The 17,853-nt window shown below is 36.4% G+C and overlaps 1 protein-coding gene across 1 annotated transcript in view; it reads left to right on the forward strand.

The window, feature by feature from the left end:
• The window catches only part of KIF6 (kinesin family member 6), a gene marked incomplete at both ends in the record, with an annotated part of 383,803 nt that overhangs the window by 68,642 nt on the left and 297,308 nt on the right, over positions 1–17,853 (forward strand). Inside the window, 2 exons of the mRNA XM_082663489.1 lie at positions 9,971–10,118; positions 14,739–14,848. Coding sequence (XP_082519615.1) covers positions 9,971–10,118; positions 14,739–14,848 — 258 coding nt within the window. The remainder of the gene's footprint in view (positions 1–9,970; positions 10,119–14,738; positions 14,849–17,853) is intronic.

A 17,853-nucleotide genomic window follows, 5' to 3' on the forward strand; every position in this document is an offset into this window, starting at 1 on the left:
GTTTAGGATTAGCAGATACAAACTACTACATATAAGACAGATAAACAACAAGGTCCTACTGTATAGCACAGGGAACTATATTCACAATCTTATAATAACCTATAATGGAAAAGAATAACTGAATCACTTTGCTGTACACCTGAAAGTAACATGACATTGTAAATTAACTATACTTCAATTAAAAAAGAAGAGTAAGAGACACCAAGAAAAATAAAATAAAACAAAAAATCACATATGCAAATAGAGAATTCTATAGCTTCAAACTCATTCTTCAAAAATTAAGAAGAAATTAAGGCATTCCCAGGTAAACATAAACCAAGAGAATTTCTCACTCGCAAACTAGCCAGTGCATTTAAGCAAGAAATGAAATAAAAGATATCTAGATTGGAAATGAAGAAGTAAAAGTATCTCTATTTGCCGATGACATAATTGTGTATATAAGAAAATCTTGAGGAATCCACTATAAAATGATTATGAGTAATAAACACATTCTGCAAGTTTGCAGGATATAATATCTATGTAAAAAAATCACTTGTATTTCTACACAGTAGCAATGACCAATCTGAAAACAAAATTAAAATATAAATATTAGGAGAAACTTGTTAATTTCTGCAAAGAAAGATGTCCAAACTAGTCTTTTGGCATTTTGAATATGTTGTTCCATTGCCTTCTGGCCTCCATCATTCCTGTTGAAAAATCCATCGTTAATCTTACTGAAGATTCCTTGTAGGTAATCAGTCACTTCTCTTTTGCTACATTTAAGGTTTACTTTGTCTTTAGACAGTTTGATTATGACATGTCTAGACTTGGATACCTTTGAGTTTGTCCTACGTGGAGTATACTGAGATTTTTTTTTTTTTTTTTTTTTTAGTGGTACATAGGCCTCTCACTGTTGTGGCCTCTCCCATTGCAGAGCACAGGCTCCAGATGCGCAGGCTCAGCGGCCATGGCTCACGGGCCCAGCCGCTCCACAACATGTGGGCTCTTCCCAGACCGGGGCATGAACCTGTGTCCCCTGCATCGGCAGGCGGACTCTCAACCACTGTGCCACCAGGGAAGCCCCTATACTGAGATTCTTCGAAATATATTATAGATTAATGTTTCCCATCAAATTTGAGAAGTTTAGAGCCATTATTTTTTTAAATATTTCTCCCCTCTCCATCTGGGACTCCCATTATGTGTATGTTGATCTCTTAAGTTTCTATTTATTTTTCTTCATTCTTTTTAATTTCTTTTCCTCAGACTGGATAATCTCAATTGACCTACCCTGCAGTTTACTGACTCTTTCTTGTATTAAGTCAAATGTGCTGTTCTAGTGAATTAAAAAAAAAAAGTTTTGGTTATCTTAATTTTCAACTCCAGAATTTCTACTGGTTCTTTTTTTTTTCTTTTTTTTTTTTGCGGTACGCGGGCCTCTCACTGCTGTGGCCTCTCCCATTGCGGAGCACAGGCTCCAGACACGCAGGCTCAACGGCCATGGCTCACGGGCCCAGCCGCTCTGCGGCATGTGGGATCTTCCTGGACCGGGGCACGAACCCGTGTCCCCTGCATTGGCAGGCGGACTCTCAACCACTGTGCCACCAGGGAAGCCCTACTGGTTTTTTTTTTAAATTTATTTTTATTAATATTCTTTTTTATGTGAGATCTTATTCTCATACTTTCTTTAATTCTCTAAACATGCTTTACTTTTGTTCTCTGAACATATTTATAATAAATAAATTATTTAACTAGTTAGTGAGCCGTAGTCTGGGCTTCCTCCAGGACTGTTTCTATTAAACATTTTATTTCTTGTGTATGGGAAATACTTTCCTATTTCTTTGTGGGTCTCAAAACTTTTTTTGTTGGAAAACTGGGCGTTTTAAGTAATATAATATGTCAGTTCTGAAAATCACATGCCTACCCTCCCCAGGGTTTGTTATTGTTGTTTGTTATTGTTGTTGCTGCTGCTGGTTTGTTTGTTTAGTGAATTTTCTAGACTAATTCTGTAAAGTCTGTATTCTTTGTTGTATGCAGCCTCTGAAATCCCTGCTCAGTTGCTTGGTCATCAGCTAATGATTGGACAGAGATTTCCATAAATGCCTTGAACCAGTTTCCAAGCTTTTGATGAAGAACTCTGTGTATGTGTTGGGGTACCCCTTCAATGCTCTAGAAATTTATAACTCTGCCTTAGCCTTCATTTTATGCTTGTGCAGAGCCTCAAAGTCAGCCACAAGTGAGATATAATGACCTTCTCAGGTCTTCCCTGGGCATGCACATAGCCCTGCATGTGTATGTGTCTCTCTAGAGCCCCAGGAATATATCATAACTTTTCAAACCCCCTCATAGACATATCATTCCACAGATGTTTATTGTAAGCTTTTGTTCACCCTCTTGTTTGCCTCCTAGCATTGCAGGTTAGGGCAACTGTAATATTAGACACTTAACACTGATTTTTTTTTTGTTTTTCAATAAACACCATGAGGAGAGGCTCTTTGCACTGAGTAAACTCTGAGTCAGGTCAGACAATGACAGGTGCTCAGAGTGGGGCTTTTCCAGGTAGCTTCCAGACAGATCAGAGAAGTACATTTCTTTGGGCTTTTTGGGGAGCTCCAAACCTGTACTGCCCCCCAATCGTTGCTAGTCTCCTGGTTGCTAGTTTGCACAGTCACACTTACTGTGGTTGCAAGACTATTGTCGTTCAAGGTTACAGTGGAGTTGGGAATGATTAGGTTAAAATATCATAAAGCTCACTGTTTTTACTGTTACTCAGCCATTTTTCTTGAGTAAGCACTCCTTGGACTGTTGTGAGCCTTTGGACTGTTGTGAGCCTTTGGATAACTTCTAGGGTTTTGAAAAATTTGATTTTTACTATATTTGCCACTGTTCCCATTGTTCTTGTGGAGAAGTAAATTTTAAAGGTCCTTATCCCACCATCTTTATTTTTAATTAGTATTTTCCCTTAAGACAGATGAGACTGGAAGCATATGAAATTTCCCAGTGCCCATTGGAGAGGGGGCAGATTGAGTTTGGATGAGGAGGCTGTACAGAAAGGAACTGGAGACAAATTTTGCCCATTTACATTTCTTTGTTTATTTTTTATTGTAGCAATGTAATACAGAAATAGCCATAGAGTATATATAGGTGAAACTTACATTTAAAAATCTTTATATAGCATTCTATGAAGCTTTGCCATTTGGTTTTCTATTCCACTGAAGATGGGGGGAGAGTGAGCACATATTAGAGGATAGTATATTAAGACAACTGGTAGAAAGAGAGAATATTTAAGTTAAAAAAGTAGATATAACAATCATTAGGTGCCAGTGTAGCACACTACAGTACTCACTTTTCATAGGCTGTAGCTAAATCAAAATGAAAATGCTAATTTGTTCTCTGTATCCTTTGCTTTTCAAGACAGGAATGCCTAATATATTTTAGAAGGTTTTCTATCAAAAAACAATAAAATGTTTAATGTTTGATACTTAAAGTCATAGACTTCATTTACCTAGAGCATTTATGGCTTAAGAAATTTATATTCAAATGACATTGCTAATGGGATAGTGCTATATAACTGGTGACAAATTCTGTTGAGCAGAAATATTCTATAATAATCCAGCTCCCATAGCCCAAGGCTCCAGACTGGCCATAGTACCAGGCTGGCTCCTGTGAACCAGCCTCCAAGCCAGCTCCTGTGAACCCAGGCTCCCAATCCACCCCTGCTCTTGACTGGACCCAGATGCCAGACCAACCCCAGTGATTCCCAGTGCCTGGTCAGCCCCTGTGGACACAAGATCCAAGTTCACCCATGCAGGCATGACATCACCAAAGGAAATTGATAAAGCTCCAATGACCGGCCCTAAAGAAATAGAGATCTATGTACTTTCTGACAAAGCATTCAGAATACCTACTTAAAGAAATGTGGTGAACTACAAGAAAACAAAGATAGACAACTAAATGAAATTAGGAAAACAATGCATGAACAAAATAGGAAGTTCAACAAAGAAATAGAAACCATTAAAAAAACAAACAAAATCCTAGGGTCAATGAGTACAGTAACTGAATTGAAGGTTCATTAGAAAGCTTCCGTAGCAGATTCAACCAAGCAGAAGCAAGAATTGATTAACTAGAAAAAAAGTCATTTGAAATCATCCAGTTAGAGGAGCAAAAAGAAAAAAGAATGAAAAAGAGTGAAGAAAACCTACATGAAGTATGGGATACCATTAAAAGAATCTACTCATTATTAAAGTCCCAGAAGGAGAAGAGAGGGATAAAAAAAGGTGCAGAAAGCTTATTTAAAGAAATAATGGCTAAGAATTCTCAAATCTGGGGAAAGATTTGGACATCCATGTTCCTGGAGCTAATATGTCACCCCAAAATTTCAGACCAAAATGGTCTTATCCAAGACATATTAAAATAAAACTGTCTAAAATCAAAGACAAAGAGAAAAATTTAAAAACACCAAGGAAAAAAAATCCTCACAATAAGGGAAACCCCATAAGGCTATCAGCAGATTTCTCAGCATAAACTTTGCAGCCCAGGAGAGAGTGGAATGATATATAAAAGTGCTGAAAGAAGAAAAGAAGAAATCCTGCCAACCAAGAATACTTCACTGGCAAAGTTGTCTTTCAGAAATGAGGGAGAGATACTTTCCCAAACAAACAAAAGCTGATGGAATTTATCACCACTAGACCTGCCTTACAAGAAATGCTGAAAGGAGTTCTTCAAGCTGAAAAGAAAAGACACTAATTAGCAACATGAAAACATATGAAAAGATAAAACGTACTGGTAAAGGTAAGTATATAGTCAATTTCAGAACACTTTAATACTGTAATATGGTGATGTGTTAATTGTTTAACTCTAGTATAGAGTTTAAAATGCAAAAGTACTAAACATAACTATAGCTACAATATTTTGTTAATGAATACACAATATAAAAAGAGGTATTGTGATATCAAAAACAAAATATGGGGCAAGGAGTAAATGGGTAGAATTTTGGGTATGTGATCAAATGGGTATGTGATCAAAGTTAAGTTGTTATCAACTTAAAATAAACTGTTATATCGTTAAGATGTTTTATGTAAGCCTCATAGTAACCAAAAAGCAAAAACTTATAGGATATACACAAAAGATAGAAAGGAGGGAATCAGAGCATACCACATGGAAAGCCATCAATTCACAAGGAAAGACAGGAAAAGAGGAAGAAAGGGACAAAGGAACTACAAAGCAGCCAGAAAGCAATGAATAAGATGACATTATTAAATCCTTACCTATCAATAATTACTTTAAATGTTAATGGATTAAATTCTCCGGTCAAAAGGCACAGAGTAGTTGAATGGATTAAAAAACAAGACCCAACTATATACTGCTGATAAGAGACTCACTTCAGTTTTAAGGACACATGTAGACCTCAAGTGAAGGGATGGAAAAATATATTTCACACACATGGAAACCAAAAGAAAGCAAGAGTGTTCTTATATCAGACAAAGTAGACTTTAAACCAATAAATGTAACACGAAACAAAGTTAATCATAATGATAAAAGAGTCAATTCATCATGAAGATATAATAATTGTAAATATATATGCATCCAACATCAGAGCACCTAAGCAAATGCTAACAGATCTGAAGGTATAAGTAGGCAATACAATAATAGTAGTGGAATTCAATCCCTCTCTCTCAACAATGGATAGATAATCCAGATGGAAGATCAATAAGAAAACATTGGATGTGAACTATACGTTAAACCAAATGGACTTACCAGACCTATACAGAACATTCCTACCAACAGCAGCAGAATGCATTCTTCTCAAGCATACATGGAACATTCTCCATGTGTGATAGATCATATATTAGGTCACCAAAAAACCTTAGAGTATCTAAGAACATTAATTATACCAAATATCTTTTCCAACCACAATGGTATGAAACTAGAAATCAATAACAGGAGGAAAACTGGAAAATAACCAAATGTGTGGAAATTAAACAACACACTCCTGAATAAACAAAGGGTCAAAGAAGAAATCAAAAGAGGAATCTAAAAATAGCTTGAAAGAAACACAAATGGAAACACAACACACTAAAACTTATGGGATGCAACAAAAGCAGCTCTAAGAGGGAAGTTTATAATTATAAATGCTTACATTAAGAAAAAGAAAGATTACAAATAACCTAACTTTAAAACTCAAGGAACTAGAAGAAGAAGAACAAACTAAGCCCAAAGTTAGAAGATGGAAGGAAATAGAGATCAGAGCAGAGATGAGCAAAATAGAAACCAGAAAGACAATAGAAAAAAATCAATGAAATGAAAAGCTGTTTTTTTAAAAAAGATAAACAAAATTGACAAACCTTTAGCTAGCCTAAGAGTAAAAGGTAGAATTCTCAAACAAATAAAGTCAGAGATGAAAACAGAGACATAACAGCTGACATCACAGAAATACAAAGGATCATAAGAGACTACTGTGAACCTTAATATGCCAACAAATTGAATAACCTAGAAAAACTTTTTTAGAAATATGCAGTGTAGCAAGATGGAATCATGAAGAAATAGAAACTTTGAACAGACCAATAACAGTAAAGAAATTGAATCAGTAATCAGAAACCTTTCAACAAAGAAAATCTTGAGACCAGATGGTTTCACTGGTGAATTCTACCAGATATCTAAAAATTATCACCTTTTCATCCTTTTCAAACTCTTCTAAAAAAATTAGAGAGGAGGGAACATTCCCAAATTCATTTTACAAGGCCAGCATTACACTGATAACAAGCCAGACTAAGGACACCACAAAACTGTAGACTAATATCCCTGTTGAATATAGATGCAAAACTTCTCAACAGAATACTAGAAAACTGAATTCAACAGCATATTAAAAGGATCATACACGATGTTCAAATAGGATTATCCCCGGAATGCAGGGATGATTCAACATATGCAAATCAATAAATGTGATACACCACAGTAATGGAATAGAAGATAAAAATCATTTGATCATCTCAATAGGTGCAGAAAAAGCATTTGACAGAATTCAACATTCTTTCAAGATAAAAACTCACAACTAAATTGAGTATAAAAAGAATGTACCTCAACATAATAAATGCCATGTATAATAAAACCACAGCTAACATCATACTCAATGGTGAAAGCTTTAAAGTGTTCCCACTAAAATCAGGAATAAGACAAGAGTGCCCACTTTTACCACTTCCATTCAACATAATACTGGAAGTCCAAGCCAGAGCAATTAGGCAAGGAAAAGAAATAAAAGCCATCCATATTTGAGAGGAAGAAGTAAAATTGTCTCTGTTTGCAGATGATATGATCTTACATATAGAAAATCCTAAAGAATCCACCAAAAAACTGTTGGAACTAATCAACAAATTCCCTAAAGTTGCAGGATACAAAATGAAAATACAGAGATCAGTTGTGTTTCTATACACTAGCAACAAAATATCTGAAAAAGAAGGAAAAAATACAATTTAATTTACAATAACATCGAAACCAATAAAATACTTAGAAATAAATTTAACCAAGGAGGTGAAAGATCTGTACACTGGAAGTTACAAGACATTGAAGAGGAAATTGAAGAAGACACAAATAAGTGGAAAGATATACCATGTTCTTGGATCAGAAGAATTAATATTGTTAAAATGAACATACTACCTAAAGCCATCTATAGATCCAATGCAATCCCTATTAAAATTTCAATGGCATTTTTCACTAAAATAGAAAAAAAATCCTAAAATTTGTAAGGAACTACAAAAGAACTTGAGCAGCTGAAGCAATCCTGAGAAAGAAGAACAAAGCTGGAGGCATCATACTACCTGATTTCAAGAGAAGAAAAGGGAACCCTTGTACACTGTCAGTGGAAATGTAAGTTGGTGTAGCCACCATGGAAAACAGTATAAAGTTTCCTTAAAAAATTAAAAACAGAACTACCATATGATTTGGCAGTCCCGCTTCTGGGTATACCTTCAGTATCTGTGGGGGATTGATTCCAGGACCCCTTGCATTTACCAAAATCCATGAATACTCAAGTCCCATATTTGGTTCTCTGTATCCTATGGGTTTCAAATCTGTGGATTCAACTAACCCTGGATGGAAATTTCAATACATAGTTGGTTGAATTTGCAGGTATGAAACCCTTGAATACAGAGGGCTGGTTGTATTCATTGAAAAAGAAAATCTATGTCAAAGTGGATCCACACAGTTCTAACCCAAGTTGTTCAAAGGTCAACTATATATCCAAAGGAAATGCAATCACTATCTCAAAGAGATAATCTGTACTTCCAAGGCAATTGCCAAGGCATGGAAAAACTTGTGTCTATCTATGGATGAATAGATAAAGATGTGGTATATTTTCACAATGGAATATTATTCAGCTTTAAAAAAGAAGGAAATCCTGCCTTTTGTGACAAGATAGATAGACCTTGAGAGCACTGTGCTAAGTGAAATAAGTCAGAGAAAGACAAATACTATATGTTCTCACTTATATATGGAATCTATAAAAACAACCTCATAGAAATAGAGAGTACATGGGACTTCCCTGGTGGTGCAGTGGTTAAGAATCCGCCTGCCAATGCAGGGGACACGGGTTCAATCCTTGGTCTGGGAAGACCCCACATGCTGCAGAGCAACTAAGCCCATGTGCCACAACTACTGAAGCCCACGCACCGCAACTACTGAACCCATGCGCTGCAACTACTGAAACCTGCATGCTCTAGGGCCCACGTGCTGCAACTACTGAGCCCGCATGCTGCAACTACTGAAGCCTGTGCATCTAGAGCCCATGCTCTGCAACAAGAGAAGCCACTGCAATGAGAAGCCTGTGCACTGCAGCAAAGAGTAGCCCCCGCTTGCCACAACTAGAGAAAGCCTGCTCGCAGCAACGAAGACCTAATGCAGCCAAAAATAAATGAAAAAATAAATAAATAAAAATTTTAAAAAGAGAAAAAAAATAGAGAGTAGAATGGTGGTTACCTGGGACTATGGGGTAGAGGAAATGGGGAGATGTTGGCCAAAGGGTAAAAACTTCCAGTTATAAGATGGGTAAGTTCTGGGCATCTATATACAGCACAGTGACTATAGGTAACGGTACTGTATTATGTATTTACAAGTTGTTAAGAGAGTAAATCTGAAATGTTATCACCACAAAGTATACTTTTTTCCACAAGTATTTGAGGTGATGGATATGTTGATGGATGTGTTAACTAAACTTACTGTGGTAGTCATTTCACAATATATACATGTGTCAAATCATCACATTGCACACCTTAATCTTATATATGTTATATGTCAATTATATCTCAGTAAAGGTGGGAAAAAAGAGACATTAGATTAAAAAGGAGATTTTTATAGAGTTTGTAATAATATTTCAATTGGTTCATTAATTGTGACAAATGTACAATACTAGTGTAAGATATTAACAATAGAGGAAACTAGCTGTGGGATATATGTGAACTCCCTGTACTATCTTTGCACATTTTTTGTAAATATAAAAGGATAGACTACATTTGACCCTTGAACAATGCAGGGGATGGGGCACCAACCCTCCCCGCAGTTGAAAATCCAAGTATAGCTTTACAGCCATCCCCCTGTATCCATGGTTTTGCATCTGGGGATTCAACCAACTGAGGATCGTGTAGTACTGTAGTATGTATTTAGTGAAGAAAATCTGCTTATGAGTGGACCCACACAGTTCAAACCCCTGTTGTTCAAGGGTCAATTGTATTCTAAAATAATAATTTGAAATAAAGAAAATATTTAAGATGACTGGATCCCATTTGAGTTATAGGTCCTCTCTCAGAAAAAAGGATTGATGTGCTGAGACTCCTAGATAAAAAATAATTTCTAGCTAGATAGTCACATACATAAATATTTTTATAGATATTTCTATAAATGTCTTTTCAGTAGTGTTGAATCAAGTTCCTCTTAGAATACTAGCCATTTAATACAAATGCAATTAGCCATTTTGATATTAAGAGTTTGCTATTTCTTTATGTAGTGTACTGGCAGGTTACAATGGTACCATCTTTGCATATGGACAAACAGGCAGCGGTAAGACATTCACCATCACAGGTGGGGCAGAGCGCTACAGAGACAGAGGCATTATCCCAAGGACACTGTCATACATTTTTGAGCAATTACAAAAGGTATGAAGCTTTAAGTTCATTTTATATTTGATATATTCAGCAGAAATTTACTGTGGGCGGAAAATTTATCGTGACATTTTGTTATATTATACCTAAATGAGGAAATATTGTGTAGTAACTCTGGCATTTACATTGAAGGAAAGTTTGGGATTTTGCTGAAGAGGTGAAAATCCAGAAGGTGCTTCTCATTAAAGGGGATGCTACTTCAGCAAAGGCTCAAAGGGAGTTTGTTCTGATACACCCATGGAGGTTAAAACACATTTTACCAACTTTTATATTTGTCATTAAATTGAAGAATATCCTTTTGCCAAAATGGACCTTTGTTTTAGCTACTAAAGCACTGAATAGGATAATGTGGTTGTACTTTTTCACACTTTTAATGGAAGCCGAGAGGAATTTACCACAGTAAAAATCCTATTGCAATTAATATTATTATAAAGGGGAGTTTCCTATCTATATTATATGCATCATTTATTGTGTGGTTCCAAATGCCTGTTGCTTTATCAAGATTTAATAAAACTAACAGTGTAGGTACCTCTATCCCCATTTTATAGTTGGGAAGACTGAGTCTTGGGATATATTTATTTTCCTCTGCATCCTCATAAGTAGCTGATCTGGAGCTTCCATCCCAGGTCTGTGTGATGCCAAACTCTGTGCTTTTTAACCACTACATACCCTGCCTCTGGGTATCAGACTGGCTTTATTTTAATGGTTGTATTTAAACAAACTCTATGTAATGAGTCACTTAACTTCTCTGGGTTTCAGTTCTGCCCTCTGTGAAAGTAGGGACTAAACTGTACTAGAGGATCTCCAGCGTCCCTACTAGTTCCAACAATTCTTTGGTTGTAGCAATTCTGTATAACAAATGTCCTAACTAGGTCAGTGTAACAGTCTTTCCAAAATATCTCAACTGTATGCTGCTTGTATTTTGAGTTGCAAAGATGAGAAGTTGCTGAGATCTGCATAATTCTAATTTCCACCCATAAAGTAGCAATTACCCATTAGTTCAGCTCATCACTCACTAGCGCAAACATGCCAGCTCTGCATGCCAGAAAATTTGGAAAAGCAAGGATAGCGTATAGTGTATATGTTGGATCCAAATCCTTTATTTTCATTTACTCATTTATTTCTGACATTAGCTCTTCTGTTTTGTTCCCAGATTTCGCCAACTGGGAATATAATTTCTAATAGTTTTTGTTGCTGTGGCCTAATGTGGGAGCGTGCTGTCTTGGGAAAATCATTGAAGTTGGTGCAGGCCAACCTGGTTCTAAGTGCACTACTTACAGGATGTGGCCTTGGGCAGTTCCTTAATGCCTCAGGCTTGTGGAGTAGCTGTGAGAGTTGAATATACTGTATTTAAAGATATTGTCCAGTTCCTGGCACATAGGAGATGCTCAAAAAATGATAGTTATTACTATTGCCATTAATAGCCATATATATATGCACGTGGCCAAATGATTGCTGAACAATTTCAAAGAATCCTTTGAAACTCAGAACAAATGAAGCTAATTCCCCTGATTAAGTTAAACAGAATAAACAAATTCTTTCCTAATAGAAAATCTATTTGTCTCTTTTTAAATTTTGTCTATGGTTACCAAAATACAGTTTTAAAAGTCTAAATATCTCCCAAGTACCTACCATCTGTTGGGTTCATTATTTTATATCTGTTTGTCATTGACATTACTCTAAACCCCATTTCATTCCAAATGATTCTAAATAACTTCTTGGTTTGGAGAGAGCCCATCAGATCAGCTTATAGCCAGGACAACTCCTTGTAGACGAGCAGATTAACACAATGGGGTACAACACATTAGTTATAACCCGACTGAGGTATGGTGAAACAAGTCAGAGGCAACTTTGAAGTTCTTCATAAAGTTTGTCCTCATTGTTTAGCGGAAAAATGCTGACAGGTACTCAGATGCTCCCAGTTGATTACTTTAGAGGACACATGGTGCTCTCCAGAATCCTTAAAGGAAACATTTGACTTATGCAACGTATTTATTTCAAGATAAACTAAGAACTAGTGCATACTGGGTCCTAAAATGCCTGTGAGTGTGATAGGAGCACATTTGCAAAGATTTTAAAAGAAGAAAATTGATTCCATTTATTTTAGAAATCACTGCTCATTATTTTTGAGTATCGTAAGGTTCATACTTGTTTGGGGGCAAGAGAAAAGGCTGTCTGCAGCAAACATGTGTGTTACATTACAGTCTGGCAGTCCTGAAGAGTAAAAAAGGAGTAATAAGGAAAGGTAGCTGCCACATAGCTCAGTGAATTTTAAGTGTGTATTCCAACAAAAGCCCAGAAAATGCAGAAGCCAGAGGAGCCAAAGGCATTATCCCTATCATCTCTGGGCAATGGACTTGCCATTTTCCTGACTTTTTATTATTTCTTCTAGTTTCTGAAAGAAGAGAGTTTCTCCACTGCTGATGAACGTAGAAGTTGGCTGCTCTTTTTGCCTTTCTTTTCCTTTCCTTTTGTATTCACATACTGAATTCTCTATTTGGAGGCTTTCAGAAATAATAATAATAATAATAACAGCAATAATAATAACCTCAGCAACAGCAATGATTTATTGGTGCCTATTAGCAGGCCACACATTTTTGGTAGGATTTAAAATACAGAACCTTATTCCTCTGTCACAGCAGTTCTGCCATATTCTAAAGGTTATTATCCCCAACTTCGTGATTAAACAACTGAGGTTAAGGGTGCAGGATCACTCAGTTATAAAGGCAGATCCAGTGTTCTAACCCAGTTTTGTCTGATGCTAAGAGGAACTCATAAACGTATGCTAAAATCTCAAACCGTAATCTATGGGATATTTCACATATGTTCAGATAAGTTTTAGAAATACGTTGTTTTAAACAGGATCTCAGGATGTTGCTGAGTGATTCCCCATGGGCTTTAACTTGCTCTGAGAATCTTTCAGAGATGGACAGTATGTATGCTGATCATGGAACACTTTTTTCCACAAGTATTTTAAGTAATATTTTAGGAAACACTGGATTAGACTAAAGACCACTCAGTCTGTCTAGTATTTGTAGTCTCTGATTCCTGCACTAATTCAAGCTATAATCCCCAAAATTATGCTGATACGATGCCATTACTAAATGAGGTTACTTTAGTCATGATAGACTGTTGATAGCTCTATCAATATAATTGATAGACTATTTGTCAGCATAAGCAGCCAGAGTCACCCACATCAACAGGCTTTCTGGCATTTGGTTGGGAAAAACTTGATTAGTAAAGATTCAGTCTGTGCTGTCACCTTCACAGAACACCAAACATGGAATTTCAGCTGTAGCTTGAGTGTTTCACTACAGTCCTGTGCTGGCTGAGAGCTGCCTTAGTTTTGCATGTATTATTTCATTTTTATGAAATGGTAGTATCTTTATTTGGATAGTTTGAGACATTTTAGGACCAGAGAATCATATTCGTTTTAATCTGAAGAATGCCGAGGGAGTCGTTATCCAGTTTCTTCACCTTAATGAGTGTGGAAACAGAGGCCTGACTTGGTAGGGGCTCAGAGCTAGTATGACTAGCATTCCAGCTTTGGATTTGCAGGCCACTGTTCTCTCCCCCATCTCTGTGACTTGGTCTTCTCCTTCTTTGAATAACACCTGTCAGATGGATTGTCCTGGATATAGATGAGAATCCTCTCTGTGAATATCCACTCTGACAATCTGCCGACCTTCTTGCCAGAAGACACAAATATATTCTCCTCTTATAAGTAGCAAGACTCTAATATTCAGAGAAATGGAAGCATTTGTGTTTTGGGGGAAACAAGAAGTGCTATTATTGATATTTGGTATTGAAAAAGTGAGCTTGGAATTTTCTCGAGACCTGAAAAAAATCCCTTTTTTATTCCATCTCAGAGGGAGTGGGTCCTTTTTGTCTGTTGGCAGAACTGAGAGTAGGACCAGTCACCTTGACTTTTATCCTAATTACATTGATGCCTATATTATTGCATTTCAGCAATGACCCACAGAAAATACCTCTCCCTAACCAACAGTTGAATATCCCTAATTAGCCACTTGGGCAAGGAAAATTAACCCAACAGGTAAAGTACAGGTAGTGAACTGTTAGTGTCCACTCTTACTGTTACCTGATTGATCTAAACTATTTATGTTCCCTGGAATTCACTTTCCATATCTATTTATTGTCTGTTATCTGTCATTGGAAATTTGAATATTAGAAAAGTTAAAAAGGAATTATGATTGAAGATGGTAACTCTTTGGCTACTGAAATTTTTAAACTGAAGAATTCTGTATTCTGTTCTTTTTTCTGTCTGGAAAGTAAAAAATGGTGTGTTATACAGTTCTGCAACCAAGTTGGCTCATTTTAAGTGTATATTGACTTTTTATGTATAATGTGGAACTAATAAAAAATAACAGACTGAAGTTGCTTGTAATCATGGGTGTTGGCTATTGGGGAAAAAAAGGCCTCATACATATGGTAACTGGCAACTTGAAAGTGTCACGAACTGAAAATGTAAACCATACAAAGTGAGAGAGTGAAGGAGGGAAACTGTGAGGAAACTAGTGATAAATGTGTTCATCTTTCTCTAAGCCGAATCGTGATTTATAGCCATTTAATAATGTCTTTCTCTTTCCCAATCAGGACAGCAGCAAAATATATACAACGCACATTTCCTATTTGGAAATCTACAATGAATGTGGTTATGATCTATTGGATCCAAGACATGAAGCCTCCAGTTTGGAAGATTTGCCGTGAGTAGCAGAACAACAAAGAATGGGGGAAAATTACTTTCAGATGTTCCCTTCATTTGTTTTCTTTGAAACTTTGTATGTTTCTGGTCTCAATCATAATTAACAAATACTGGATAACAGAATCTTTTTGCAATATAGTGGATATTTTTTTTCAGTTACAACAAATAGACAGTAGTGATGGGACCCAAAACTGCTTGAAATTCATTTCTTGAGACAATCTTTTTTGGAGTCGGCACGAACCAATGCAGTGAATATTCTCGGAGAATGGGCGCTGAGAGGACTGATGGGATGTGACAGTACTACTTTGCTCTTGCCACATTAAACCCTTTTACTCCTCTAGTTGTGGCCTTTCTCTGAAGAAGGTATCCAAATTAGCAATAAGAGAATCTGAAAGAGAGAAAATGAAACTTTAAGTTTTCCCCAAACGCTTCTCTGCTGTTATTGACTAACATTGACACGCATTTGGTCAGATTGGCACTGACTGTTTCATAACTGAAATGTAAATAGAGTCTTCAGAGCTTATCTCTTACTGGAATAAGTTACTCTGCAAGCATTTATATAACATTACTCACTGCTTGTTTGAATATTTGCCTAAATTATACATATATTAATTAGTAACAATTCATATACTTTTGTCCAGACATCTTCAGAATGTTGGTAGAGCCAAGAAAATGCATGGTAATATTTTTCCTATTACATATTCTAAAGCAGTTTAAAGTATATATTAATCCTCTACCAAAAAGGTCAACAACCATTTGCTTATTTTAATTTGCAAAGGAAACAAGAAGAGATAATAAAGAAAATAGGTTATATAACCTTTATATACATTCTTCTGTTAATGTTAAGAGTTTTTACAGCTCATCTTTTTTTATGCTAACAATATTTACTAGAGGGAGTTAGAAAAGGGGATTATTGTTGGCACTGTTAATATGTGTATAAAAGTTAAGAGAAAGGAAACATTACTGACTCCATGGAAGAAATTGATTTTAAAGAAGCTATTGGAAATAACTTCAGGAAAAGGAAGCACTTTCCTCGTAGGAAGGATAGAAACAGCAGCATTCAATACATAAAGGCCATGTGTTGAGGAGTCATGTGAAGTAAAAGCAGGAAGGCCAACGGAAGCCAGCTTTTGAGGGATTTGAATGACAGGCTTTTGGTGTGAGATTGGTCTTTATTCTAAAGGCTTCTTAATTAGTTTTCTAGCCTCCAGTCTAACCTGTATACCTCTGGGCTAACTCTTGTTTAAAATCGTTTTTAACAAGTCATATCTACACGGAAGAGCTTGATAGCTTGTTTAGTAATAATCCAAAAAAGAAGGGCTTGGCTATGATGAACATGGAGGAGAGAGAAATCTGAGAGATATGCAATAAATAAATAGAAAGAAAGAAGGGAAGGAAGAGAGAGAGGGAGAAAGAGAGAAAAGGAGAAAAAGAAAGACTGAAAGAAAGATTATGCCTAGCACCTTGGACTTGATTGGTTTTGCAAAGAAGGTGAATCACAGCAAGTTGGTGCTCTAGTCATTTTACTGACTGAGGAGATGAAGCTCAGAGAGGTAGGACTTGCCCAGGGTTTCAAAACTAATTGGTTAATGGTAGAACAAGGATTAAAAGCAAGATACTCTCACTCTCATGCCAGAATAGCAAAAATAGCTTCAAGATTTTACCACAGGACCTAGAGAATTAGGAGTAATTGACCTAAAAGGGAGATTTCCATTAGAAAACTTGAGTGGGTGGTGGTGATGCGTTTCACATATATAACTTGGGTGTCTGAGAATACTGCACCAGATGTTTACATTTACATACATTGCTCAGAGGAAAGAAGTATGCCTTAATTGCATTGGTAGTCTCTCTTCCACCTATGCCCAAGTAAGTCCTTAAAATGTTTAGATATTATCTGTTAAATTGAAACTATGAAGGAGACATTTTGAAGATGAGAGTGTAAAGGGAGAGCAACGTGAGCCCTGTGAGTCTGAGTCTAATTGATATAATTAGGTGCAGCCTAACTATGGGAAGAGAAAAGTCCTTTGACCTCTAAGAGAGGTAGTGTGATATAGAGAAAAGAGCACTTGATTAGAAGTCAGGAAATTTGGGTTCTAGCCCCAAACCTGCAATCTCAGATAATTTTTTTTTCACTTTCCTGGGTTTCTTTTTGTATGTAAAATGTGGACATTGAATTATATAATATTTAACAACCATCCAACCTCCAATGTCTAGTGTTCAAAGATTAGTGACCTCATAAGATAGGATTTATTTGGTGGCTCTTCTCCCCTTCACAAAAGAATAAGAAGTGATCTAGATATTTTCTATTGTCCTGCTAGAGATAGCCTTAAGCCACTTTTTTTTTAACATCTTTATTGGAGTATAATTGCTTTACAATTGTGTGTTAGTTTCTGCTGTATAACAAAGTGAATCGGTTATATGTATACATAGATCCCCATATCTCCTCCCTCTTGCATCTCCCTCCCACCCACCCTATCCCACCCCTCGAGGTGGTCACAAAGCACCAAGTTGATCTCCCTGTGCTATTCAGCTGCTTCCCAGTAGCTGTTTTACATTTGGCAGTGTATATATGTCCATGCTACTCTCTCACTTCGTCCCAGCTTACCCTTCCCCCTCCCCGTATCCTCAAGTCCATTCTCTACATCTGCATCTTTATTCCTGTCCTGCTCCTAGGTTCATCATAACCTTTTTTCTTTTTTTAATTCCATATATATGTGTTAGCATACGGTATTTGTTTTTCTCTTTCTGACATACTTCACTCTGTATGACAGACTCTAGGGCCATTCTCCTCACTACAAATAACTCAATTTCGTTTCTTTTTATGGCTGAGTAATATTCCATTGTATATATGTGCCACATCTTCTTTATCCATTCATCTGTCAGTGGACACTTAGGTTGCTTCCATGTCCTGGCTATTGTAAATAGAACTGCAATGAACATTGTGGTACATGACTCTTTTTGAATTATGGTTTTCTCAGGGTATATGCCCAGTAATGGGATTGCTGG

Source organism: Grampus griseus (genome assembly GCF_964374135.1).
Source record: "Grampus griseus genome assembly, chromosome: 10".
Lineage (NCBI taxonomy): Eukaryota > Metazoa > Chordata > Mammalia > Artiodactyla > Delphinidae > Grampus > Grampus griseus.